This window comes from Sceloporus occidentalis, unplaced genomic scaffold, assembly GCF_023333645.1.
Source record: "Sceloporus occidentalis isolate IW3139 unplaced genomic scaffold, rSceOcc1.0.p SCAF_7, whole genome shotgun sequence".
Classification (NCBI taxonomy): Eukaryota; Metazoa; Chordata; class Lepidosauria; order Squamata; family Phrynosomatidae; genus Sceloporus; species Sceloporus occidentalis.
This window is the reverse complement of record NW_028316987.1, coordinates 89,139,983-89,167,309: the sequence shown is the minus strand read 5'-3', so window position 1 is coordinate 89,167,309 and position 27,327 is coordinate 89,139,983. Positions and strand designations below refer to the sequence as shown.

Here is a 27,327-nt window from a genome sequence, read left to right as displayed (position 1 = left end):
ATTATATCAAGTATGAGCCTTTTCTCCCCACACAAATGAAGTCAGCTTATCAACACAGCAACCAAAAGTGGTTCTTGCACGTGCCACTTTCCCATCAGCCGCTGGCTTGGTCTGTCACTAACCTACTTAGTAAGAAAATGGACAAACAAACTATCCAAACTTTTATCATCTTTATTTCAGAGATGAGCTTTGAAGGTTCATGATTAAAGTTTTCATCTTGATTAAAAATAGTCGATGACTCTTCTGATAGACTGGATGTTTGCGCTGGGAGCTTGCCACTCATGACAGCTACTGTAGTCACCCATCTCAACCATATACATCTGGCCCCGATAGTTAGGTTCCTCATACAACACCCACCTGAAATGGAAATAAAATGGCTTATGAGCAGTTTGTAGACAAGTAGATATTAGAAATAATGGAATGGAATGGAAATAAAATGGCTTATATTGTCAGAATACTTCAAGCAATATTCACAGATGGCTACAATATCATTTTAACCAGCCTGGCATCCTTCTGTAGGCTGTTAAAATGAGTATCCAGCTTGTTGGGGGCAATTAGCTTACACTTTGTAAACCACTTAGTACTTTGGTAAATGGTATAGAAATTTACTTGCTATTGCTAACCAAACGTCGGTGACTTCAATACGCCTCCTCCCCACACCTCCTCTGGAGCAATGATTGAGGCGTGGGGAAAGTATGGTGTTTAGACTACATATGGCCTCTGGGCTGTTTTGTGTCCTTTGATCCCACTAGTTTCCCCAAACAGCCTTCTTTCAGCAAAGGGATGAACTACCTTGTCGTGAAGCCTCCAGAAGCAACAACCCTGGCACTGTTTACATCAAACATTTTTGAAAACCTGAAGTGGACTTCTGTTCTTGTTTTTTGGCATTTTTGGCAGTCTGTGTAGTTCTCCAAGAGCTTCAGGGTTGGAAAATTGACCCATAGCTTCACCACAGTTGCCCAAAATTGCTCTAAATAGATGGGAAACAGTCCTTGCTATATCTTCTAGACCTTTTTCCCTCCATCATTTTGCCTGTCGCAACAAGCATTCTGCAACTCACATCTACTTGTTTACAAACTACTGATTTAGACCTTAACAAATTCTGTTCATTTAAGCTAGATAGGAGACAGTGATTTGTTGTTTCATTATTAAAGATGTTAATTGATGTGACCAAAGCTTAAGATGACTGTGTCATCATCAACTGCTGCCACTGTGAAGGCTCATTGTAAGCTCTTGTTCTTTTTGCATCTCACAGTCATTTTGCCTTACATATCTCCCCATATCTACATTCATCATCAATCATCTTCATGATATCCTGCCTTTTATTCCAGAAGAGGGTCTTTTCAGCTCAAAGGACTCAATGGCCAAGATCCTCAACTAAGATAGTGCATAAATTTTTGTTCACAGAGTTGCATGACCATTGTACAACCACCTGATCAGTGAGTTGTGATGTTGCAGAAGCAACTGTGCACGAGCATTTGCAAGAACAATGCACAGTGCGCAATAATACACAATGTAAACATGCACCCATCTGCAGTGGCACAGCATGCATAGCTCTATTCCACAACCTTGCAGAAGGTGGTGCGTGCATCACAGAATCCTATGGCGCTACTTCATACCAGGTTAGATTATTTTTCTATGTAGCCTAGTAGTCTCTTCTGGTTATAAGCAGCTCTGTAGGCTCACAGGCAAAGATCTTTCTCATAATGAACCTTTCACATTACCCTTTTAAGACACCCACCTACACATCCAAGAACTTGAACATGGGACCTTCTACAACAGGGATGAAGAAGGTATGGGTCATCAAATGTTGTGGGGCTACAACTCCCACTGATTCTAGCCAGTGAGGAATGCTGGGAGCCGTACTCCAATAACATATGGAGACTTATTTTGCTAATACAGCACCTGTTTTTCCCATAGAACAGAAGTGGGTGGTTGTCTATACCCCACAAGAAGTATTTTTTCATGAAAGCCACATTACAGGCGGTGGATTCTCCATTGTCTTAAGTTGGGTGCCTACCTCTCAGGAGTATTTTAAGGGTTGGACTACTTCACATTGCACAATTACAGTACTGTGATTCCACTTTAACAACCATGGCTGTGTCCCATGGAATCCTGGGATGCTAAATACTCTTCCCTAAACTGCAAATCGAAGGATTCTATAGGATGGAACCAGGACAGTTAAAGTGTAATGTGCAAGGAGGACCTTGTGAGTCCATGATATTGTAGAGCCTCAGTCCACATTTCAGAAGAAAGTATGCAAAGGGCTCTTGTAGTACCTTTGAGGCTGAGAGAAAGAAGTTGGTAGGCATAAGCATTTGTAGACTTAAGTCTACTTTCTTCAAGAGAAAGCCTTCCTTTCTGTCCCAGCGAGGCATTCGGCAGGCATGTTTGACCTTTCCGCCAGTGTGCCTACAAGTTTTGCTATTTTACCCTCCTTAGAGATGCTCTCTTGGCAGGAAAGTGTGATGTGTAAACCAGAACTCCAGCTGTGCCTTGCACAAGCCAAGCACTCCCTGGCTCCGATGCTGCTCTGGCTTCCCCCTCCCCTCTGCCTCTCTCAGGCGCACATCCGGCACATGCCTTCTGGTGTGTATTTGTTTGTCCAAGAAGAGCGCATGGTACAAAAGAAACCAGAAAACAACAACAAATTAGGCAGGGACATAATCACATTCCTTGAAAGAGGCTGAGACGCCAGCGATGATTTTCTACGCACAGAAAGGGAGACATGTTCCTCTCTCCAAAAGAAACTTCATTTCTGGTCAGAGAGATGATGACACTGCAGTCTTGCTTCTTAGTTTTTTTCTTTTTTTAGGGGAAAAGTTTCAAAGATGGGTGGGAGACAGGATAGGAGAGAGGCTGCTGGCAAAGGATCACAAAGGAATAATAATAATAATAATAAATGCACTATTGCAAGAAGGATATCATCTGTATTAATCATGCTCACCATAAAAAAAACCCTCATTAAATGGATCCTGTCATACCACATGCTGACTTTTGCTTTAGATTAGCAAAAATATCCGTAGATTTCTTGAACTAGAGAACAATGCTGCAATCTATTTATTAGCTGTATATTCATTTGAAGTTCTTTTCTTCAAACGTTTGTGTATGTCTTTTAACCCTAGGAAAATGCAAGGGTTTTGAGGACTTTAGAGGAAGCAAAGATATGGATTTGGGTCTTTTTCAAAACAGACAGCTGCAGGGGTGAAGCTATGGAGGGAGGTATAATGAAGATTTTGCTCCCCCAAAAGAATCCTGCTCCCCTCCAATGCACTCTCCAAATCTCTAACACTTCAGTAACTTTAAACTTCACTTGAGCATTTAGAAATATAGTCTAGGCATCCAAAGAAAAGGAGTAGGAAAAGTGACCGAGGGAATGTGAAGATTCTAATTACTAATGCAAGAGTTTTGGATGTGAATAATTTCCAGTGTTTCAGTCTCTGCAATACTAGAAATCTGAGAAATGAAGGAAGATTTCATATGGAAGGGCAGAATTCATATCTGACCAGCCAATGCCTCCATCTCTCTCCCACCCCAGATACAAACCTGGACAGCTTTGAAGGTATGCCAAGAAAAGAGAAGGGAGAGAGAAGAAAAGAACTTCAAATGAATATAATTATTTATGAAATAAATCCAGCTAAAAAGCAAAACACCTGTGAAAAAGAGTGAAATCAAGCTGAGTGAAACTACAAGATGAGCTACAATAAAGGAATAACTGCATATTATTCATTTATTAAGCACCTAGATGATTTTAAAATATTACCTGTAGGACTGAGGCATGCTGATTATCAGTGAGGTTTCTTGGCATTTCAAAGACAGCCTAAGAAGAACCAACACAAATTGCTGTCTGAAACTCTGGTTCCCACCTCTAGTCTCAATTCTTAAAAGTTATCATGTTTTGTCTGGCTCCAAAGACAGCTGGACTGAGACCAAATATTTATTTTAGCACCTTCTCTTCCTCAGAGGGAGCTTGCCTTTGCCTTTCTCTGAGGCTGAGAGTGTGTGACTCAGCCAAGGTTACCCAGTGAGTTTCCATGGCCAAGTGAAGAGTCATACCCTGGTCTCCTGGGGTCCCAGTCCAACACTCAAACCACTACACCATTCTGGTTCTCATAGAGCCCTGAAGCTACCACAAGCACAAAAGAGTTACAGCTATAACACAAAAGCAGTTAAATTAACCTTGTTAGTACAATCACATTGTTATGTAATTTATTGTTGTTGTGCACCTTCCAGTCGTTTCCAACTTATGACGACCCTAAAGCAAACCTATCATGAGGTTTTCTTGCCAAGATTTGTTTGGAGGAGGTTTGCCATTGCCTTTCCCTGAGGCTGAGAGCATGTGACTTGCCCAATGCTACTCAGTGGGTTTCCTGCAGGGAATCAAACCCTGGTCTCCAGAGTTGTGGTCCATTGCTCAAACCACTACACCACACTGGCTCTCAAGATGTCATTACACCTGAGTTATTGAGGAAGCAAACCAATTACATGCATCCATATATATTTTAAATTGTTATTTCCAATTTACAGGAAACAAATGTACTTAATAATAAAGAAGTAATTAAAAAGAAATGTTTCAAATGTCACGGGAAGACTACTTGGTCACATATTTTACACCATCTTTAGTTTCATTACTATAATGGATACTCCTTGGTTTGAATTTATTAGCACCATGCACATGTGTAAATTTCCTTTACAACGGCAGTTTGTACTGTTTTGAACCTTGTGCAATGGATGTATTAAGTTCATGGTTACATTAGTGGAGTTCCACAAGTAAAGCTGTTTAACATGGAGCTAAAATCCTATTGTTAATTCCAACTAGAGGATAGCTGTTCAGTCAATTGGCTTTGCCTTTATGTTAACCCACCAGCATACGGTTTGTCTGCTAGACAGGATCAAGGAGGAAGGGCAGCCATATTACCTGAATGCCCATTATGCTACTTACGCTCCGTCCCCATAGACTTTGATGGCATTGATCCAGTTCTTGGGCCAGCCTTGCCTACTCAAGTAAGAGCAGTCTTCAGTGAACTCCTGACTGCGGCCACTAAAATGTCTCCCTTCATATAGTTCTATTCGGTAATGCTCTCCATGCTGTAGATAAGGATAAGACAAAATTAGTTTTCAAAAAAACTACAACAAAAGAACAAAACAACAACCTCCTAAAAAACAACATTTATCACATACAAGAAAAACAATACTGTATTCTGTACACAATATAGAAAAAGGATTTGTCATTTATTATCAATGTATTATTTGGCCCATCCTCTCCTTTTTTGTTGTCATTGCTGTGTGTCTTCAAGTCATTTCTGACCTACAGCAACCCCAAGGCAAGATCATGGGGTTCTTGGGGTTTTTTTTGGAAAAAATTGTTCAGAAGGAGTTTGACTTTGACTTCCTCTGAGGCAGAGATTGGCAGGGTACAGACCGCCAGAAAGAGGCAGCCAGGAGCTGCCTCTATTTTTCATGTAGCCGCGCTGCAGCAACCAAATTGCGTGGCACGGTTGCGCTGAAAAAAGGAGCACTGAAAAGCGGCTCCTTTTTGCACCGCTGTAAACAGCTGGCGGTGGCGCGAGCACGTTGCTGCCGCGCGCTCCATCTGGACACCACGCAGCAGTGACATTATAGTTGTGTGCGCTGTCTGGATGGTGTCAAACAGCTATGACATCATGGCAATGTGCTAGGGTTGCGGGGCATGTGCACGCGCCGCCCCGAGAGAACCCTAGCACGTCGCCATGACACCGCAAAGGGTCCCTCTGTACAGGACCAATGTGACTTACCCAAGCTCACTCAGTGGGTTTCCATGGCCAAGAAGGGATTCAGACCCTGGCCTCCAGAGTCCTAGTCCACTATCAGACCACTACACCATGCTGGCTCTCTTCTCCCTTTTTTACATGCCAGCAATTTATATTTATTTTGCAAAATAAATTATTGAGGGTTTGCAAGTGTTTGGGGTCCAGAGGCTCATGGGAAAACTCTTAGGGAAAACCTGGCCTCTGGACCCCAAACACTCGCCTACCCCTGCTCTAAGGGAAGCACAGGACTTCAAATCAAGACTGGGAGCTAGTGTATGGCGTGGTCGAGGTATTTGAACACAAACCCTCAACAATTTATTTTACAAAATAGACAGACCACAATTTATACGATTTATTATTATTATTATTATTATTAGTAGTAGTAGTAGTAGTAGTAGTATCCTGCCTTTTCCCCAAAATTGGGGCTCAAAGCAGCTTACAGTATAAAAACTTGCAAAAGTGACAATTAAAATGGAAGTAAAGTATTACAATATTACAGAAACATTCAGAAATGTAGACATCCAAAGAAAGGGGACAGGTAAAGTTAACAAAGAAATGCAAACACAGAAGATATAGAAAGGTCTAGATGCAAAATATTCCCAATGTCTTACTCTCTTCAATGCTGGAAATTTGGGAAAGAAGACAAATTTTACATCCAACCCTACAGCCTGTCACTATTCAGATCTTGCAGGTGGGGGTAGTTTGTTCCTGCGATAAACCACCAATGTGAAAGCAATAAACACACACACACATCGAGGAATAAATGTTTTAAAACATAAAATGAAAAATGCTCAGAGCAAAAGACAAGGCCACAGTGTCACCTTTGATATCTGCAAATGACCCAGATATGCATACATAGGGAAATGAAATGAGAATGCCGTCAGGGACAGAAATATTAGGAAGGTATTCCAAGATACACAGCTCTCGAGACTGTTTGCCTTAAAACCCAAAATCAAATTTTCCTTAAGTTTTCAGTCAAGACTGTGATTATTTACACAGGATAAATGCTGTGATGTTATTAAACTGAGGGAAGACGGAGGAAAAATAAACCTCTCCCCCTTTTCCTCTTTGGTTTCTGCAGCCCAGCTATGCAAGTTGAAAGGGTGAAATGAGGTCAAGTCCTTTAGGAATCCCACCCCCAGCCTACTTTTGTTCTGTATGAGATTCACAGACAGGTATTATTTTCTTCATTTAAAAATAAAAAACGAAAAACCACACTGTTAGGTTCCATGATATCTGATAAGTTTATAAAAGGAATTACACAGGAGTCGGCTCAGTTTAAGGTATCAAAGAGGTTACAAAATCTTTGCAGCTGTGAAATCTTGCCGAAGCCCAAAATGGCTGATGGTGGTCAAAAAAGAACCCAATAGTAGTAGTTCTTCCCAACTACTACACTTTCTTCACAGAGTAAGGGAAAGGAGAGCGTGAAAACACTCCTGGATATGAAAGGGCCTGTGTGGGATTCATTTAGGTCAGAGAAAGGCAATCTGATTTTAAAAGGGCTTAAGGCATACTCTCCAACTTCCCTGATGTGGCTGGGACAGTCCTAATTATTCCTCTGCCATCCCACTTTTTCAGCTATTTTGAAAGTGTCCCAGTTTCTCTGTCTCTATCCCATTTCCCCTCTTTGCACTTTGGTCACTGCAAATTGATGCTGAAGTGCAAAGTAGTTTGTGCTCAATTAAGCAGAGAGGCAAGGAGAACCAGGGACCGAATCGTGAATAAATGAATAGGTTTATTTATGTCACAGATCAGAGGATGGCAGAATCCCAATCTTTCTAGCTGGCTTAGGCAAAAGCAAAGTGCTGCAGCCTCCCCTAGCTAATGTGTTCATTCTTATTAGTAATGTTTGTCATCTTAACCACACTCTGATGTTGTTTGACTACAGGTGTTCCAGTTTTTGTCTGTGAAATGTTGGAGGGCATGGGAGAGGTGTTGGTTCAGGGGGTGAGGTGTGCATTGAGAGTATGGATAACTCTGGCTTGTAGTCAAGAGTGAAGAATCACATCAGAACCAAAACCCAAGGTACAAGCAAGGTTTATTTGGAAGAGAAAATCCATTGCTGTCCAAGAGTATCCACTAGCCAACCTAGGTAGGTAGAGTGAGACCAGGGACTGGAGGTACTTCACTACGAAGTTACCATCTGCTCTGCCATGGCTCAGCAGATGGATTAGCTGTCCACAGATCCTAACAGCTGCAGAACCTATCTAGCACATTCCATTTATGTAACAAACCAAATAGCTACTGATGAGCATTGGTGGTCACTACAGGGATTTCATGCTCCTCGAGATGTTGTGGGACTCCAACCCCCATCAGCCCTAGAAAACATGACCAATGGACTCAGGAGAGTTAAAAATTGCAATCTAACATCTGGAAGTCTCTGGGTTCTCTAGCCCTGCAGACCTTGGAGGTGTAACCTCTTTTTTGGATTACAATTTCTAGAATTAACCAGATAGCATTGACAGTGGCCATGTTGGATGAGATATTCTGGGAGTCATAGTCCTGAAAAGGTAATGCTCCCAAGCTATTCCTCAGACCGAATCCCTTCCACAGTATGCATTACGTTTTACCTGTGGTACTCATGAACTTTACAACAACTTGGTTGGAAAGCATATTTTTGAAGTAAGTGATGTTGGTAAATTAAGACTGCAAGCCTATGCCCAGTTACAGGAGAGAAAGCCTTATTGAACTCAGTTGGACTCAATTTCTGAATGGACACTTAGAGTTGCACTGTAACATATTTTCCATTACAAAATCACATTTATTACATCACAAAGGAACAGCTTGTGCTCACTATAGAGAGGCTTTGATTCAAAGATATCTGGCCATACTTACTATCAGGAAAAGTAGTTAATGGAAGATAGAAGCAAAGGAAGACATTCAGTAGTATGTTGTATGCTGCACGTGTTTTATTTATGTGCAGACACACTAAAGGTCCTAGATCATATGTTGTGCTTGGGAAGTATAAATCTATGTTCCCATAGTTATATGATGATTGCCCGACATCTACCTCTTGCCTCAGCACCAACATTGTGCAACCAACTGTGTATCTGCCAATGTGTCTGCTTGAAGTTCCATTGCACAATGGGGAATGCTCAGTGGCTGTTTCTACAATTCAACTGAAGAAAGTGAAAAATTGAAGGCATGAATGAATAATTTCATGCCATCCAAAAACGTACAGCTGCATGACAGGAATCCTGGTGAATAGTCCCAACTAGAGGAGTCTAATTGACTCAACTGTTGAATGGTAAATCAACATGTAAGTAAATCAAATTGCTTCAAGGGCTCTCCTCTAGCTGGGACTAACTACAAGATCCTGGACCATGTCAAATGGCTACAATTGTGGACCTCCATTGATGCATCCATGAACTGAGCACATTAACTGTACAATGGCCAAAAGAGTAAGATGTCTCCATCTAGAATATGGGGAGGTGTAAGAAGGGGTTGCGCAGAAGTGGAGATCTGAAACTGGAAAAATGAAGAGCAAGTGTGCATACTTTAAAATCCTGATGGATTTCCCCCCAAAAGGAAACAGAAGGAGAAAGCATCAGAAAATGAATCTCACTTATCAGTGGTGCAAAAGGTGCACTAACCATTCCAACTGGCTTACAGGATCCGATCCGGTCATTGTGTGCATTCCAGCGGTAAAAGCTGGGATATTCGCCATGCTCCAGGATATATTGCTGGCCTCGATAATCCGCATAACTGAAGCAGACCCAAGCTCCAGTTTGTACGCAGATGGAATTGACTCGGTTTGTGAAGCCCCATTCCTGGAAATTATGGCAGGGCCCACAGATCTCCAGCTTTTTGCCTGTAAAGCATTTGCCATCATAGAAAACAATCTGCAAGGAAGATGTTCCATCCATTGAGTGAAAGATACTATCATGGGTCCATAAGCTGCCCAGTCCCAACACCCTATGGTATTCCTTTTTTAATTATTATTTTTTACATTAACAATATAATTGAGAATCAAATTAATATACATTCAGGAACTAAAAAGACAGAAATAAGAAAAATAGAAAAAGGAGGAAAAATAGAAAAGAAAAAAAGAGATATAACTAATACACAATATTATTTATTATTAGAGCAATAGAGCTCTGATCTGCCAATCATGACCTCTCTCTCTCTCTCTCTCTCTCTCTCTCTCTCTCTCTCTCTATATATATATATATATATATATATATATATATAATATTAACCTTTATTTATGAAGCACTGTAAATTTACACAGCGCTGTACATGCAATCTTTTTAGTTAGACGGTTCCCTGCCCTCGGGCTTACAATCTAAAAAGACATGACACAGAAGGAGAAGGGAGTGGTGGAGGGAAAGGGTAAGAGGTCCAGCAGTTCCTCTCTACCTCCAAGGCCTGGACCAAGGCAGATGGACTGGAGGGAGGGCTTGGCTTCAAAATGGAAGGTTAATCTTCATCCAGGGAAAATACATACTCTCAAGTAGGATAATACATATACAATACATAGCAATATAATGTTCCTGCAATGTTCCGTATTTACTCTCCGGTTCTTTATCCATAATACTCAACACAAACATTTCTGGTAACATTACAAAATCCACCTTTAAAATTTTGGGAATTAACCAGCAACTGTTTGCCTTCTTCCAAGTCCACCGCATATGAAAAAAGGAGTCCACCTTATCTTGACATCCCCAACATTGGTTTGAAACATTCTGGGACATTTTTGACAACTTGTTTGGAGTTAGATATCATCTATACATAATCTTATACAGGTTTTAAATCACCTCACAAAGTCAGTTTTAAGTCTTTAATCCACATTGCCCCTTTACAGCCATATGATCACTATGCCCAAAGTTTTGAGCCCACCCTTATCATATAGTCTCTTACAGGTTCATCTTGTGTCTCTAGTTTCAGAAGCCATGTATACACTTTTTTAATTACATGGTCTTCATTGGTATTCCAAGCACATGGCATTTACTGCCAGATGGGTTTAATTTTGCATCCAAGGAGAGAGAGAGCTAAAAGGAAGCTGGAAGATTATCGTTAAGCAGAAATTACAGCTCAACTCCAGTTTACAACACTGTGTGTGGTGCATAATACAAACTCTCTCTTGGCCTTTTGTAAACACCATTGTTTCAAATTGTATGTTTGGATTAATTGGGGTATGTTCCATATTTCTCAATCACCCTCACTCCTCTCTTTAAGTCACCAGATCCTTGGAGTTTAAGGGAATGTCCCCTTATTTCAGACCACCCTGGCTGTATTGTAATTCCCACTCCAAAAGATGACACAAATCCACAGGATTTCTAGGGTCTTGGTCTGTTGACCCATCCCACCTCCTGCTGTCATATTAAAGTTTAATTTTCCATCTCACACACAAAAAAATTCTAAACTGTAAGCAAAGTATGAAAGTAATTTTTTTTAAAAAAAGTTACTTACTTTTCCTGAACACTGAGACATGATTTTTGTAGCGATCTATCTGATGCTCACACTGAAGCTGATTCTCAATCGGGGTTTGCAGAGCCACTGGAAACTATACTGTCTATCAGTGATGATGAGACCAGTTTGGGGTCATAGGGTCTGGCAAACAATGCAATGCAGCAATGATTTGTGCTTAGCTGGCAAGAACCGCATGCTTCAGCCGCTGCTGATACGGGAGTTTTAATTTAATACAGATACTTTGACAAAAGATCGGGTTTCGAATCGTGAGCGCTGTACTTGTACAGTTCCCTTCAGATAAGTTTATTTGAACAGGTAACAATGAAATCATAGAAAAGGTGACAAACTCTTCCACATCTATAGTTTTTTGTGGGTGGCCATGTTCTAGAAGAGTTTATTCCTGACGTTTCATCCGCATCTATGGCTGGCATTTTCAGAGAACACTGGCAAGGAAGAGAGTGGGCCACACAGTATATATATACCCACTTTCTTCCTTGCTAGTATTCTCTGAAGATGCCAGCCACAGACGCTGGAGAAACCTCAGGAATAAACTCTTCTAGAACGTGGCCACATAGCCCGAAAAACCTACAAAAAACTATGGATGCTGGCCATGAAAGCCTTCAACTTCACATCTTCCACATCTTTTGTTTCCCCTTAATACAGCCAAGTACACTTCCATTTAAGCTTCTCCTTCTGGAGTCCACAACCTGTGTTTTCAGAAGCTACTTTAGAAATTATGAAGATGTGATGTCACCTTTATATTGACCCAGACCATTGGTTTATTAAGCCAGATTCTGCCTGTTTTGACTTCAGGTTTTCCAAGGCTTATGCCAGAAACCTTTCACATCCCTGCTATCAGTGAATCCAGTGATTAGACCTACATATGCACAACATAGTGCTACCATCAATCTATCATCCTTCGCCAGAAGACCAGTACCACCTTATTGCCCCCTCTGGAGATTGTCTTGAATTCTTCACATAAAGACCCAGGGGAGGCATATGATTCAACAGTAGCCATGGGGGAGATGCCAGATCTAGAGCATTATGCACAGCTTGTACAAGAGTAAAGTGCTAACAGGAGTGCAGCCATGCTTTGATTTATATAGCTTAGTGTATGAATTGCCCCTCTGCTACTTCGCTACCCGAGCTTTACAGAGTATACAATCACCTACCCATTCTCTTGATTTGAAACCTATACATTTATGCTGTACACAGAACCACTAAGGTTCAAAGGCATGCCAAAAAAAGTGCTTCCTCTTAGTTTTCTTATTATCCTTTGTTTTCCAGGAATGGTTCTGTGCTATACAAAACAACAACAAGGCTTCTATGCCCAGGCTGGTTCTGTGGCTCCCTCTTGAACATAACAGCTCTACTGGGTCAAACCAAAAGCCTTATTAGTTCAGCATTTGGTGCTCACAATAGTTGGCCAAATGCCTGTAGAAAACCCAGAAGGAACAGTATCCTCCTTCTCATGTTCATCAACAAATGGCACCGAGAAGCATAATATCAGGCATTATCTATAATCATCAAAATTATTAGTCTTCTGCTCCATGTATTTTAAAGACTCTTAGAATTATAACATTGGAAGGGACCACAAGGGACATTTCGTTCAACCTCCTGCCATGCAGGAATACTGAAGTAAAGCACTCTTAAGAGGTGGTCACCCACCTTCTGTTTAAAACCCCCAAAGAGATTCCACAAGCCTCTGAGGCAGTCTATTGCATTTCTGAATGGTTCTTGCAGTCGGGTTCTTTCTAATGTTTAGGTAGAATCTCTTTTCTTCTGATTTTAATCCATTTGTTTGTGTTGTCCAGAACAGCAGAAAATAAGCTCACTCCGTCTGCTACATGACATCCTTTGCCATATTTACATATGGCTATCATACCACATCTCAATCATATCTTCTTTAAGCTAAACATGCTCAGCTCCCTAAGCCGCTCTTCACAGGGGTTTGTTTCCAGACTTTTTGTCATCTTGGTTGCCTTCCATATTCCTTCTTGTCAATATTCTTACTGTTAAGGGAGCAAAATGTTTAGCCCAGAAGTGGGGAGTATTGGTCAGAAGTGCTGAGTAGCAATGCAGCAGTGTTTTTGTCCTTCTGTTGTATAGCATTCCTTGCCTGATGTAGAAGAAAAACCTAACCCAGATGTCAAAAGGCCATATCCACCAACACACAGCTTCTCTGGCTTCATGGCTGGCTTGAAGATCCTATAGCTCAGTGATGGACCACTTTTGGGCCTCCAGATTTGGTTGACTGGGATCTCCCATTAGATCTATCCAGGCAAGGCAACAATGAAGTACTATGGGAGTTGTAGTCAGAAACGTCTAGCAGGAAAACCATTGCCTATGTCTACAATAGTCCAACTGCATGTTTTAGCTAGAAAAAAACAAACCCTAGCTTAAAGTTTCTAAGCTGGCTTTTTCTAATGGATGTAGGTTCATTTGTCTATTATTTCACATTTCATAGTTCTGGTTGTCTAAAAAGTGATATCTGTTATATCCAGTGAAGCATTTACAGTGTATCTTTTCATAGTGTTACCCAAAAGAAGGCAGAGGGGATGGGGGTTCCCCACCAACTGTGTCAGCTTCTATTTAAATGTTGGGGCAGTTGTTCAACTCAAGAAAGCTTGCAAGAGGCTTGGTAAAAGTGAGGATCGTTTCCACCTATTTATACTAGTACTGAAAGAGGAGGACTGTAAGTTTGGGTGGAAAAGAAGAATTTCCTTTAGAAATATGCAGGACTCCAACCAAACACATGATAGTAATTCATACCGATATAATCTATTTGTTCAACTTGTATGTAGAAAATATACGAAGAGCAGATTTAGACTCAGAAGGATAAGGAGTGAACATAGGTAAAGGAAACATCACTGATCTAAGCAATGCAGATGAGACCATACCATTGGAGGAATATATCAGAGACTTGGAACAATTACAAAGGGAAGTTAAAGAAGAAAGTGCAAAGGCAGGCTTACTGCTGAACATATAGAAATAAAAAAATAATGACCACAGAGGATCTACATAAATTCAACCGAAGTAATGAGGAAACTGAAATAGCCAAAATTCCCATACCTTGGATCCAACATTGATCAGAATGGAGACTGCAGCAGAGAAATACTACATGAAAGATGCCCATCCAACCACTGCCCTCTGAGGCAGCCCATTCCACTGTTGAATAGTTCCTACAGTAAAGATGTTCTTCCTAGTGTTTAGGTGGAATCTCTTGCAATTTAAATCTATTGGTTCTTGTTCGTGTCTCCAGAGCAGCAGGAAACCAGCTTACTCCATTTTCTACATGATCATTCAATGCTTGAGCACCCAGTTAATTCTAATACCTTCCAGAACAAAACAGACTGCCTCATATTAAAAACCAAGCTGTTGTTGTTGTTTCACCCCTTTCTCTTGTTCCAAGGGGAGAACACCCACTGGAAAGTAAGGGAAGGGTGACAGATTAGTTACAAAGAGCACAGGCTTTTCTTGCAAAAGATCTGATTCAAATTCTTAAATTATATTAATTACTGGTATCTCCATGTACTGCTCTTGGAAAGACTGCCACCAAAGAGCTGCTATCTACCACCAAAGACGATACTAAACTATACAGACGCTCAGTCTGAGAGTTGCCTACCAGAAGTTATGAGCATTTGCTTTATGGCTTGAACTAAAATTTCTCATTATATCTGGAAAACATATGCAAGGGTAGCCATACTGACTTTGCAACAAAATCCAAAATACACATCAAAAGTATCCAAATACCTTTCAACCAAAAGAAACAAAACCTTTTGCACCTTTTGATTGAGCTAACGAAGATATCCTGTGTATTTTGAATTTGTTGTATTTTGCTTCATGAACAACATAGCTGTGTTTTCTGGATTTATGAGAAATACCAAATTTAGTTGCAACAGCAGGATCCTAAACTAGAGGGAGCAAGAGAAAAGGGACTTACCTTCTGGACTTTTTCATCTCCAAAAGAGGGAAAATCTGATATGGCTATTATTAACATGTTTTAAAACATATACCTGAAATTAACAAACTTGTTCATATGGGACGTAAAGACAAATTGTGGTTAGTGTATAAATAGAAGCAGATGCTTCCTGTCTCCATGATCCAACACTGAGGATGGTGTTGGTCTTGTGCATGTAAGCTTATGGCTTTCTTAGGCTTGTTTCTGTGAAGCTAAAGTATGGTTTATCATTATTTCTAAATCTCCAAGACCAGATGAACTACATCCACAGCAAGGTATTGAAAGAACTGGCAAAAGTAATATCAGAGCCATTGGCAATAATCTTTGAGAACTCCTGGAGAACAGGAGCAGTGCCAGCAGACTGGAGGAAGGCAAACGTTGTCCCCATCTTCAAAAAGGGGGAAAGAGAGGATCCAAACAATTATCGTCCAGTTAGTCTGACATCAATCCCAGGAAAGATTCTAGAGCAGATCATTAAAAAGAGAGTCTGTGAACATCTAGAAGGTAATTCCATAATCACAAAAAGTCAACACGGGTTTCAGAGAAAGAAGTCATGCCAGACAAATCTAATCTCTTTCTTTGATAAAATTACTAGCTTGTTAATGAAGGGAATGCTGTGGATATAGTATATCTTGATTTCAATAAGGCTTTTGACAAAGTTCCCCATGACATTCTTGTAAACAAGCTTATAAAAAGTGGGATAGACAAGGCAACTGTTACATGGATTTGTAACTGGTTGACCGGCCGAACCCAAAGGGTGCTCAACAATGGCTCCTTTTCATCCTGGAGAGAAGTGACCAGTGGGGTCCCACAGGGCTCTGTCCTGAGCCCAGTGCTATTCAACATCTTTATCAACGACTTGGATGACAGAATTGGGAGCATACTTATCAAATTTGCAGATGACACCAAATTAGGGGGAATAGCTAATACCCCAGAGGACAGGATCAAGATTCAAAATGACCTGAATAGACTAGAAAGCTGGGCCACAGTTAACAAAATGAACTTCAACAGGGAGAAATGCAAGGTACTGCACTTAGGGCGGAAAAATAAAATGCACAGATATAGGATGGGAGACACATGGCTGAATGAAACTACGCGTGAAAGGGATCTGGGAGTCCAAGTAGGCCACAAGCTGAACATGAGTGAACAGTGTGATGCGGCAGCTAAAAAGGCCAATGCAATTTTAGGCTGCATCAGTAAAAGTATCGTATCTAGATCAAGAGAAGTAATAGTGCCACTCTATTCTGCTTTGGTCAGGCCCCACCTGGAATATTGTGTCCAGTTCTGGGCGCCACAATTCAAAAAGGATGTTGAAAAACTGGAACGTGTCCAAAGGAGGGCAAGTAAAATGGTGAAAGGTCTAGAAACCATGTCCTATGAGGAATGACTTAAGGAGCTGGGGATGTTTAGCCTGGAGAAGAGAAGGTTAAGAGGTGATATGATAGCCCTGTTTAAATACTTAAGGGATGCCATACGGAGGAGGGAGCTGACTTGTTTTCACTTGCTCCAGAGACTAGGACCCGGAACAATGGATGCAAGCTACAGGAAAAGAGATTCCACCTCAACATTAGGAAGAACTTCCTGACAGTAAGGGCTGTCCGACAGTGGAACAAACTCCCTCGGAGTGTAGTGGAGTCTCCTTCCTTGGAGGTCTTCAAGCAGAGGCTAGATGGCCATCTGGCGGGGATTATTTGATTTGGATTTCCTGCATGGCAGGGGGTTGGACTGGAGGGCCCGTGCGGTCTCTTCCAATTCTGTGATTCTAGGCCAACAAATACTGTGAATTTATTTGGACAGACTGGATCTTCTACTGCCACTTAAGCAGGTTCCCAAACTGTCATGGTCTACTACAGCACCCAAGGAGTATGTTCCGAGAAGTGCATTTGTGTCCAAACTGCTTCACCAGATCTATTCTGTAACACAAGACACAATTGCTGCTCTATGCTGTATGACTACACAAAAGGTTAAAATAGTTTCCACACTGCTTATATACAATTCCCATCACAAGACCTACAGCACTAAATATGCTCTGCAGTACTACAGGGTTAATTCCTCTACAACCAGCAGATATGGAGATCAAACCAGCTCAGCAATTACTATTTTTATGCCAGCACACAATTTATTAGCAGGAACATTTTATACACTTAACACTCTGGAGACACAGCTAATTAAACCTTCCTGTTACCTCTGAGGAAGGAGCTAACAGCAACAATTCCTTTTCTACTCTGAAGGGGAAAATGGGCCAAGAAGAGGACCCCAATTTCTGAGGGAGTCAAGTCAGCTTCACCAACTCTCGAGTTAGGATTAGGCCCTTGTAAAAACATATCAGTTCTCTGTTTCTATTACAGGGGTCTTACAATAGCTTGTTGCATGTAGAAATATGGGATGCAGTGGCATTGGAGAAAACTGCCTCAGTTCTACCATCTTTCCTTAAAAACCTTAAACTTGCTAACATATTGTTGCACGCTTTGGGACTGTGTGGACGACAGAAACCCTCACACACCACGTTATGCAAAATTAGCAGTACAGATACATAGGAAAACCAAAAAGCTTCTATGAAAAAGAGTCAGTAACCCTGAGGACAGGCAGCAAAACCATTCATATTCTGCATTTTATCAAGGTTGCTAACCTCAAATGGGTTGATGGGCCATATAACTACCACACCACATGCTGGGGCCCTGTTAAATAAGTCTTAGCAAAGAATCAGTTCAATCTCTAGTATTACTATAGTCAAACTGTTTTCCTGAAAACAAATTTGTGAATAAAAATAGGTGTCCTAGCCTTTTAAAATTAATTACCAATCGTGTGTATGGATGCTACATTATTTTTCTATCCTTCCTAGTGTTTTGGAATTCTAGATATTACACCGTTTAATTCTCGCAACACCTTGTTAGGTGAACTAGGCATTCAAGTTCAGTGAAACCTTAATAGTTATTTGAACCCATTTCACTGAGTCAGATTTTATACAACACTGGCACTCAGTGTGAAGAATGAGTAACTTCCAAGCTGTTTTCAGGGCAGAATTGAGCTAGTTAGAAAGTAAGGAGCTCTCATCTTTATTTCAGTGCTGTCAGTATTCAGTTTTTTTGGCCAACCTTGTAAGGAAAATTGTAGTGCATGCAAGAAAAGATAGCACTTTGACACTACAGTTGGCCTTCCACATTTGCAGCTTTGATTATTCATGGATTTGATTAATATGTTCTCTCTAGGAATTATTAGGTCTCTCAGCACAACTCTATGCCTTTCTTCCAGAAGTTACACTTAAGGACCTAGAGATTACTATAGATACCACTTCTCTAGGCATCTGTATATCCTCCATCCCAATTCTATGGCCAATAGCTGGCAGATGTTGACCATAGAGTTGTGCTGGAAGACCTAGATAATCCTAGAGAGGTGTTCTCTCCAGTAAAATAGTTTTTATTTGTGGTTTTTCCACTTTCACGGGGTCCTGTGGCCCTAACTCCAGTGAATGTGGAGTTCTCACTATATAAGAATCAGTACCAAAGTGATTTAAAATTTCTGATGAAAAGAAAAATTCTATCAACTAAAGCAGTATACTTCTGTAACCCCTGATGTGAAGATGCAATCTTTCCTCCTATTATTAAATCTGCACACCCTAAAACTTAAACCACCAACATGCCTTTTTAAATTTTAAGCAGAACAGCTGACAGATTTATCAAAAAGATTTATTTCCAAGACTTACGGTACTCTTTTTTGGATTAATGTTCAAAGATGTGGCCATACTAGTCTGTATCAGCATACAAAGGAATCCTGCAGTACCTTTGAAAATATTTCTGATGAAGTAGACTAAAGTCAACAAAAGCTTATGCTACAAACTCCTCCTCCCAGGTAGTGTCAAAGGTGCTCCGTGATTCTGTTGGGGATTAAGAAGAGCACCTCTGCTTTTGGGATGGTGACAACAATCAGTTACTGTAATACTGTCACCCACCTTTAATAGTTAGACTTCATTACATTTGACTTCAGCTTTTGGATGAAAAGTAATGCTATGGAACCTTAAAATGTTGATTTATCACATTATGTTCCTTTGTAGGCAAAAATGTGCTCCTCCAGAAGAGAGACCACAAAGCAGGATGGAACTAACAGAATGATCACTTGAATATTTATGATGCAGTCAGTTCCTCCACTGATGCAGACTGCAACCATTCCATGTACAGTTGATATAGTCAACTAGCCATCTGATGTGTATTCTTCTCAGGAGACTCTTTGAACAATCAGCTAAGTTTTTTCCATGGACGATGCCCTCCAGAGTCACAGTAAAATCTTGCTATTTGGCCAAACCTGACTGAACTTGTGCATGGTTGAGCCTTCCAGAATTCAAGGTGGGTCACCTCAGGTGGAAAAATCTGGTTCCCAAAATTTAAATTTTAAAAGTTGAAAGTATTCAAGTCATCTCAACTGCTGAAACACTAAAAAATTTCCATGCTTATAGCTAAGAGGTAGCGGGAGAAAATACACTACTCATACTGAAAAAAATCCCTAAACTCTCCATAATTCTTGTTCATATGATGGGAAGTATAACCAAAATGCCTTTCAATCAAGTACTGCAGCCTCTTCCTATAATTACCTCTGAAGACTGCTCAGTTTAGGACTGCCACCACACAGCTCGGAAATTGCATGTTGGATTACAGAGTTTTGGGAAACTGCTGCTAATGTGATGTGAATTACAATCTTAAAAGAATCCCAGCTAAGCAGAGGGCACACAAAGGTTTGCAGCTATTTTATTTACAAGTATACATTTAACACAAAGAAACACTGATATTCAAGCCTAGTAATAGTAGTGTAACAATATGCATCATCTGGATGATTATTCTAACCCAACTACACTGAAAAATTAATGCCAGTAAAATTATTGGTCATAATATTAAGAAATACAATATATAAATTCAAAATATGATTGCTTGAAATTTGAAAATGGAAGTGAAGCCTTTTTTTTTTTGCACAGGAGTCAGAGTTTAACATAATCTGAAGGGAAAAGTCTCCAACTGACTGTATATTGTTCAGGTTAACAAAAGAAGAAAAAGCGTAATTTCGCTGTGAGGGGAACAGGCAGTTTGCTTCTTTAGGTAGAACAACTTATTCCCAGTGTTTAGCCTCCGCTGTGCAATCACATCACTGAGCACGAAGACTTCCCTTGTGAAGATGCCCCATCAATTTTCTCTGCCTCCAAAATTATCCTCCTGAAAACATCAACCGCAGTCTGTAAGAAAGGGAGAGGGGCCGTTAAAGAATCTCAAACAAGAGCAACTGTCATTATTTTAGAACAAGACGACAAAGGGTAAGCAGCAGCTTCTTCTCTAGTTCAGCAACAGCAGTACCTGTATTTGTAACCATGTGCATGTCATTCTCATTACACGCAATTTTAAAAAGAGGCAATTAATTCCACTTTCTAGTTCATAATGCCTTTCTGATCCAGTTCTCACCACTGAACAAGCAACTTAGCTCTATGGGAGTCAAGTTAAGTTCTTTCTCTACTTCATGATATGTAATTCAACATCTCACTGATTTCTATATAATTTTGGTCATAATCTAATATGATGAGTTGTGCCATCTCATGTCCATAAGTCTGTCATGTTCTTGAATATTTAGGATGACGTCTGAATGTCTGATTTACCCAATAGACATCCTGCTTTTCTCTCATGCAGGATTCATGATAGCTTTTCAAAATATAGTTAATACCTACCCATTATGGCTATCATTAAATCAACCACAATCCAAAATAGCTGAAGGCAGTTGTGCCCAAACCCTTTACCCTCACGATCCTCCTTTACATCTATATGGGGATGTTCTCCCTGCCACTCGACATAGTATATGAATCAAAATATTTTGTTTATTTAGTGTGTGTATTTCCATTCACACATTCATGTATATTCATATTTTAACATTTTATAAAAAAACTACCATCATTCAAATTAGAAGTTTTATTTGAGAAGATGCAATATGTAACTCAACACATGTGTAATACACGTGTAATACAAAAAAGTTTGGAAGCAGCAGGGATCAGGGTCGCCAAGTTTTGTGCCTCCCTTGAACAAGCCTCACATCCCTCCCCTCCATTTGAGAACCACTGATTGAGGCTGTAATAAATTTGTTAGGTTTTAGGGTGTCACAAGATTCTTGCTATTTTTGTTACAGCAGAACATCACGGGTCCCTCTGTGGAAAATGTTAATTTGTTTTAGTGATTAGTTTTATTCTAATTAGAGTTCAACTGGGTGGAACTATTGCAACTTGCCCTGAATGCTGGAATGCAACTGATTAGAAATTTCATGAATATTCTCCTTCCAGGAGGCTGAGAAACTGACAGCCAAATTCATATAATTAAACATAAAGGTGTCTTCAGGGTTTCATGTCTGTAAACTGTAACTTACAACACGCTGGTACACAGCTTATCTGAACTGAATTACAGACCTGGAAATTATAAAGGCTACATAAATATTCTCTCTGTTTGTGCGTGTGCACATATGCACATGCACTGCATGTTTTCAAGTTGTTTTTGATGTACAGCTAGCATAAGGCAAACCTATCTTCAGGTTTTCTTGCAAGATCCATTCAGAGGGGGGTTGCCATTGCCTTTTCCTGAGGTTGAGAGTAGGGCCTATCCCACTTTTTTCATGGTTGCAGGTGGGGATTCGAACCCAGAGTCCTATTTCAACACTACACCATGTATGCTTTTAGAAAAATGCTGCTGTACAAAAAAATTAGATATCAAGCGGGAATTTAAAACACAGTTTCATGAAACAAGCTTTTGAAGCCCAAGCTGAAATTAAAATCTTGACAAGAAAGAAGTTGTATTAGTCAGGGATATCTACCTAGCCAGGGAGAAGATGGTTGACATCCTGTTAAATGACATATGCTAGCATAAATTTCACTATGCATACGGTGTTTTTGTGTGTGGCTGATGCATAACTGCCATATCCAGCAATGGCAGTAGAAGAGCAGTTCCACATATGGAACCACTCAGTGTGAAGTTGCACAGCAATGTTCACAGTAGTGTGCCAAAAGTGCACTGTACCATTTTAACACACTCTACAGGGAGCTGCCCTTGAAAGCTACACAGAGATTTCAGAAAATCACTCAAGCTAAAATTCTGTTGGGGCTCTGGGGCTGGAATCATGCGACCCTATTACTGTACAAGCTGTACTGCATGCTGGGTTGTTTCCAAATGCAATACGAAGTGCTGTTTATTGACTTGATAAAGCCTTTTTGACTTTGGGCCAAGATGCTTGAGGATTTTTCTCTCCCCTATGAATCTCCCTGTCCATTAGGATCAGCTTATATACAGCTCTCTTATGAGTGCCTCTGCTTTTTGAGGATAGTTGGTGGCAGTAAAGGAGGAGACTTTTTCTGTGGCAGCACCCAATTTAGATAACTGCACTACCTTTTAGATCAGGGGTAGGCAACCTTTTTGGGCTGGGGGCCGGGTTGCTGTCCCTCAGACAACTGGGGGGCCGAAGCCAGGGAGGGAGCTTCCACCCTCCGGGGGCGGAGCTGCATGCCGGGGGCGGAGCTTTCGGCCAAAGAAAAGGGCTTGGGCACCCGTCTCAGGCCCTTCCCTTTGGCTCTTCCTTTCGGCCAAATGGGCTCCAAGGGGCCCTTTCGGCCGACGAGGAGGGAGGCCTGGGGCCGCAAGGGCCGAGAAAGAGCTCGCGGAAGCGGCCTGCCGCCTCCGCGGGCTCCCCCACGGCCCTAGGCCTCTCTCTCCGCATTAGGGATATGCCACCCCTAAGTGGCAGCGGCCTTGGCGGCGGCGGCAACAAGACCAGGCTGGGGCCGGTCCTGCTGCCTCGCCGGGCCAGATCTGGACCGCGGGTTGCCGACCTCTGTTTTAGATAGACTGCACCAAGCACTTAGATCAGTTCAGTCTTTACTTATGCTCTTTGATAGCTGAAGATTTTGGTTTTCTTGCTGTTTTGTTTCACTTCTGGAATTTTAGGGAAGGGAGGGTGGGTGGGTTTACTTTCTTTATATATTAGGTTAGTTTTTAAAAGTTGATTTTAACACATATAGACCTACATTTTCAACCCCTCCCCCGCCCCAAACAAATCCTATTACAAAACTCTGGCAGTACAATTTGCCATTTAAAGGTAATCCCATCCTATCCTATGTATGCTTTTGCTGGGACTAGCAACTGGATTCAGGACACACATTAACATGTACAAATTTACTGTGAGTCACTTTGTGGAAAAAAATGACATAAATAAATAGATAAAATAAATAAAATGTGTTTCAGGGATAAAATGATTATTTAGTAGCATCTTGCCTTATTCTAGTACTAAAAGGTAATATACAACGGCTGGATGGGAAGTTCTTTTCAAACATGTAACTTTTCTAAGCTCTGAGAAAAACAGAACAGAAGACAACTGTCCTTGGTTCAGTGTTTTATCCTCGAAATGTTGCCCTTCAGCTTTATTTTAGTAAACCGTTGCTTAGCACTGCAATAACTTTCTAGCTCCATTTTTTTTCATCTGTTTTTAAAATTCACACATGGAATTTTTTAAAAGATTTGTGACTGCAGAGGGAACAATTGCATGGAAAATCCATGAAAGAGCAATGAAGAAACATTAGCTACAGTAAATTAGACCGAGGAACCCAGATCATTCACGTGGAACGGCATCTGAACATTTTCAAGCTGGCACACTGAAGACTCCAATGCTTGCTTCTCCAATTGTTCCATTTAGCAAGAGTTATTTGCCAAGAAGGTGCAATTCTGAATTAAGCTCATTTGCAAATCTGTCACAATGGACCCAAATGTTCACTTAAGCATCTTTACAAAGCAATATGACAATTAACTGAATAGTGTCTCATTTAACGCTGGGTGTGCACAGTATCTCATATGACATTTGAAGTCTAAAATCAAATCAAAAAGTCAGTTGCCAATATAACAAAGTTTTCTAAACACAAATGGTCTTTAAGTAGTTGATTAACTTAACGTATTTTAAATTAAATTTAGCAGAGACCCTCCAACAATGACAGCCAGTCAAGTATTTGATTTACAGACATCACTTTAATGCCATTTCTTAATGTTGCTATTTTTTATTCCAGAAGACACAGAGGAGCACAGGTACTGGGGTAAACACTGAAATTCCTCACAGTATTTTGAAACCAAGAAAATGTTCTCATCTTAATAAGGACTATATATGGAAAGAACATGTTTTCGGCTGTTCCAGATGCTTGAATACAAACCAATAGATTCATATTAAAGAAAAGTGATTCCACAGAAACATTACAAAAAATGTCTATTGTAATAGCTGTTCAAAAATGGAATAGACTTCCCCAGAGAGTGATGGACTCTCCTTCTTTGGAGGTCTTTAAATAGAGGCTGAATTGCACTCTCTCAGGAGCATTTTAGTTGTATATTCCAGCGTGGCATTGGATTTGATTAGATATTCCTTACATTCCCTTCTAGTTCTATGATTCTATGTACTACTTTAAAGTCTGAGGTTCTAAATGTTCTCTTTAGCTCATGTTCTCATGTAAGAAAATGAAGGAGTTCCTAATTTGTTTTGGCAAATCACTACAGCTGAAAAGTAAATGGTCGACAGGACCAGCAATGTTCTATGCTAAAAAAATACATATTTAACAAGGTTCCCATCCTGCTTTTCTCCTCTTCCTGCTGATCTCATCTGCAGTTTGAAGCAGCTGCAATCAGGGGAATGTTCTGGTCACTGCAGTTGTGACACTGACAATTTCATTGTCTGGAGCTTTCATCATTTTGTGAAACATCACAGTAATCTTAAGATCAGTCAACGGGATGCAAACAACCAAGCAATGACCTTACCACAAATGAGTCATTAGTAGGTTGTGGGAAGCTCCTTTCCCTGAACACCCTTCCCCATCCAGATGCCCTCTAGATATGTTGGGTTACAAACTCCATCATCTGAACACATCTGGGAAGGAGACAGTTTGCAGAAGGCTGCCGTACAAACACTTACTTCAACAGCAATTCCTTTTGCACTTTCAATAAAATGTGTTACCTGGTTTTCTTTAGCAGATGATTCCAAGAAAGCTGCATTCCAGGATTCTGCTAAAGCTTTCCCTTCTTCATAGCTGATCACCCTGGTTGGGGGAAAGGGAGGAGCGAGTAAGCAAACTTTAAAATGAGAACGTTTACTTGTTTCAAAGCTGCAGGGATGTAACTTCTCGAAATCAACCAGACAGCATAGTATGTAGCATTATTATTATTAACCTTTATTTATAAAGCGCTGTAAATTTACACAGCACTGTACATACAATCTTTTAGTTAGACAGTTCCCTGCCCTCAGGCTTACAATCTAAGAAGACACGACACAAAAGGAGAAGGGAGTGGTGGTGGGGAATGGGATCAGGTCCAGCAGTTCTCCACCTCCGAGGCCTGGACCAAGGCAGATGGACTGGAGGAAGTGCTTGACTTCTTAATTAATGGTTAAAAGGAGGTTTCCTGGGTCAGAGAGGGGCTAGCCTCTGGGAATGCTTCTCTAAACAATATACAGCGCGCCCGTGCCATACGCGGGCGCGCTTTACGCAGCTTGAGCATATGCGCTCAATCCGCGGGGCGGCGCATCCCATTCAATTGAATGGGCGCATGCGCCCGTTGCGCCCCGCGTACCGCCGTGCATGAGCCCCATTGTTTACAATGGGGCTTGAGCATAGGCGGAATTTGCCTTACGCGGAGGGATCCGGAACGGATCCCCGCGTAAGGCGAGGGCCCACTGTAGTCTTTAACTCAGTTTTGAAACTGGGTAGAGAAGTGATGAGGTGTGCATGTGGGGGAAGAAGGTTCCAGGAGTAAGGGGCAGCAAGTGAGAAGGGACGAATTCGGGAGGGGGCAGTGGTAGTCCTTCACTGTGACAGGAGACCTTGACTACAAGAGTGGAGGCTGCGAGTAGGAATGTAAGGAGAAAGAAGGTCAGATAAGTAAGGAGGGGCCAATCCATGGAGGGCTTTGAAAGTCAATAAAAGCTTGTACTGGATGCGGAAGGGGAAGGGGAGCCAATGAAGGGAGGATAAAAGAGGTGAAACATGGTCAAAGTGGCGAGCAGATGTGACAATACGGGCAGCTGAATACTGGACAGAGATTAAAGGATGGAGGTGTGAAAGAGGAAGCCCTGTCAGAAGGAGGTTACAATAATCTAGTTGTGAAACCACTAGGGCATGGACTAGAGTCTTGGCAGTAGAGGCTGAGAGGAATGGACGGATCTTGGCAATGTTGTGGAGAAAGAATCTACAGGCCTTGGCGGTGGCCTGGATCTGGGGAATAAATGACAGAGAAGAGTCAAAAATGAAGCCAAGACTGCGGGCTTGATGAACCGGTTGAATAGAAGTGTCGTCGACAGAAACAGAAAAGGAATAGTGAAGGGTGGGTTTAGGTGGAAAGACTATGGATACATGTGTTGTTAAGAGTGTTGAAATTACCACCATTTCACAGAGACAACTTTGTATTCACTAAAGAAATAATCAACCACTAACTAGTTCTGACACAAATATGAGGTAAATGGATTTTTGGAAGGGAAGTAGAAAAAGGCAAAGCTCATTCAGAGTGCACAGTGACATTTAAACCCTAGTGATGGCCACATCTGTTTCGCACAAAGTACTTTGGCATTGTCTCTAGTTATGCATTACAGAAGCCTAACAAACACTCTGCTGTGCATTATTTTGGGCACAGTAACTTGAAATAGCAACCATGTAAAGGCTATGTCCATTCACAGAATGGACAGCATCACATGCCTGACTATCCAGAAAGGAGCAAAGATTTGAATAGCTTATTGTAAGGGTCATTACTGTAGAAAGGGTAACCACATAATTCTTCTCTGTTACCACTATTCCATGTTTCATTTTGTGCTAAAATTTATCAATGCTTTGATCCCCTGCAGCTGATAATGATAAAAATTATGCTGGTCCAGACAATTGCATTATTTATTTCTCTTCCTGTAATTGCAATGGGAAGGGAGGCATGAAGAGTGCTTCCCTCCTGCCCTTTTTGCAAGAGCCTGCCCAGGCCCAGAGGCTCTGATATAGGAATGCTCTGTCACTGAGCACAGGATTGTTTCCCAAGAAGTATTCTGTGTCCCTGACAGCATGAAGAGCCACCAGAGGAGGCACAGAAATATCCAGATAACAGGTGGCCTTAAATGGCTATTTAAACAGACATGAAGCTGGTTGAAATTTAG

General features: G+C 41.0%; 1 protein-coding gene and 1 pseudogene across 2 annotated transcripts in view; both read right to left on the bottom strand.

Moving 5' to 3' along the window:
* Positions 1–202: 202 nt before the first annotated feature.
* On the bottom strand, positions 203–9,655 carry LOC149310069 (gamma-crystallin N pseudogene; annotated as a pseudogene). Its single transcript, XR_016281992.1, has 3 exons — positions 9,383–9,655; positions 4,943–5,088; positions 203–357 (listed from the first exon to the last, which is right to left on the bottom strand). The product of XR_016281992.1 is annotated as a gamma-crystallin N pseudogene (transcript).
* A 10,230-nt stretch (positions 9,656–19,885) lies between these two features.
* RHEB (Ras homolog, mTORC1 binding) overlaps positions 19,886–27,327 on the bottom strand; it is a 45,313-nt gene continuing 37,871 nt past the window's right edge. The window contains exons 7-8 of the mRNA XM_089533623.1: positions 25,156–25,237; positions 19,886–20,380 (exon numbers count right to left, since the gene is read on the bottom strand). Of these exons, the coding sequence (XP_089389749.1) occupies positions 20,288–20,380; positions 25,156–25,237 (175 nt within the window). The 3' untranslated portion in view covers positions 19,886–20,287. The remainder of the gene's footprint in view (positions 20,381–25,155; positions 25,238–27,327) is intronic.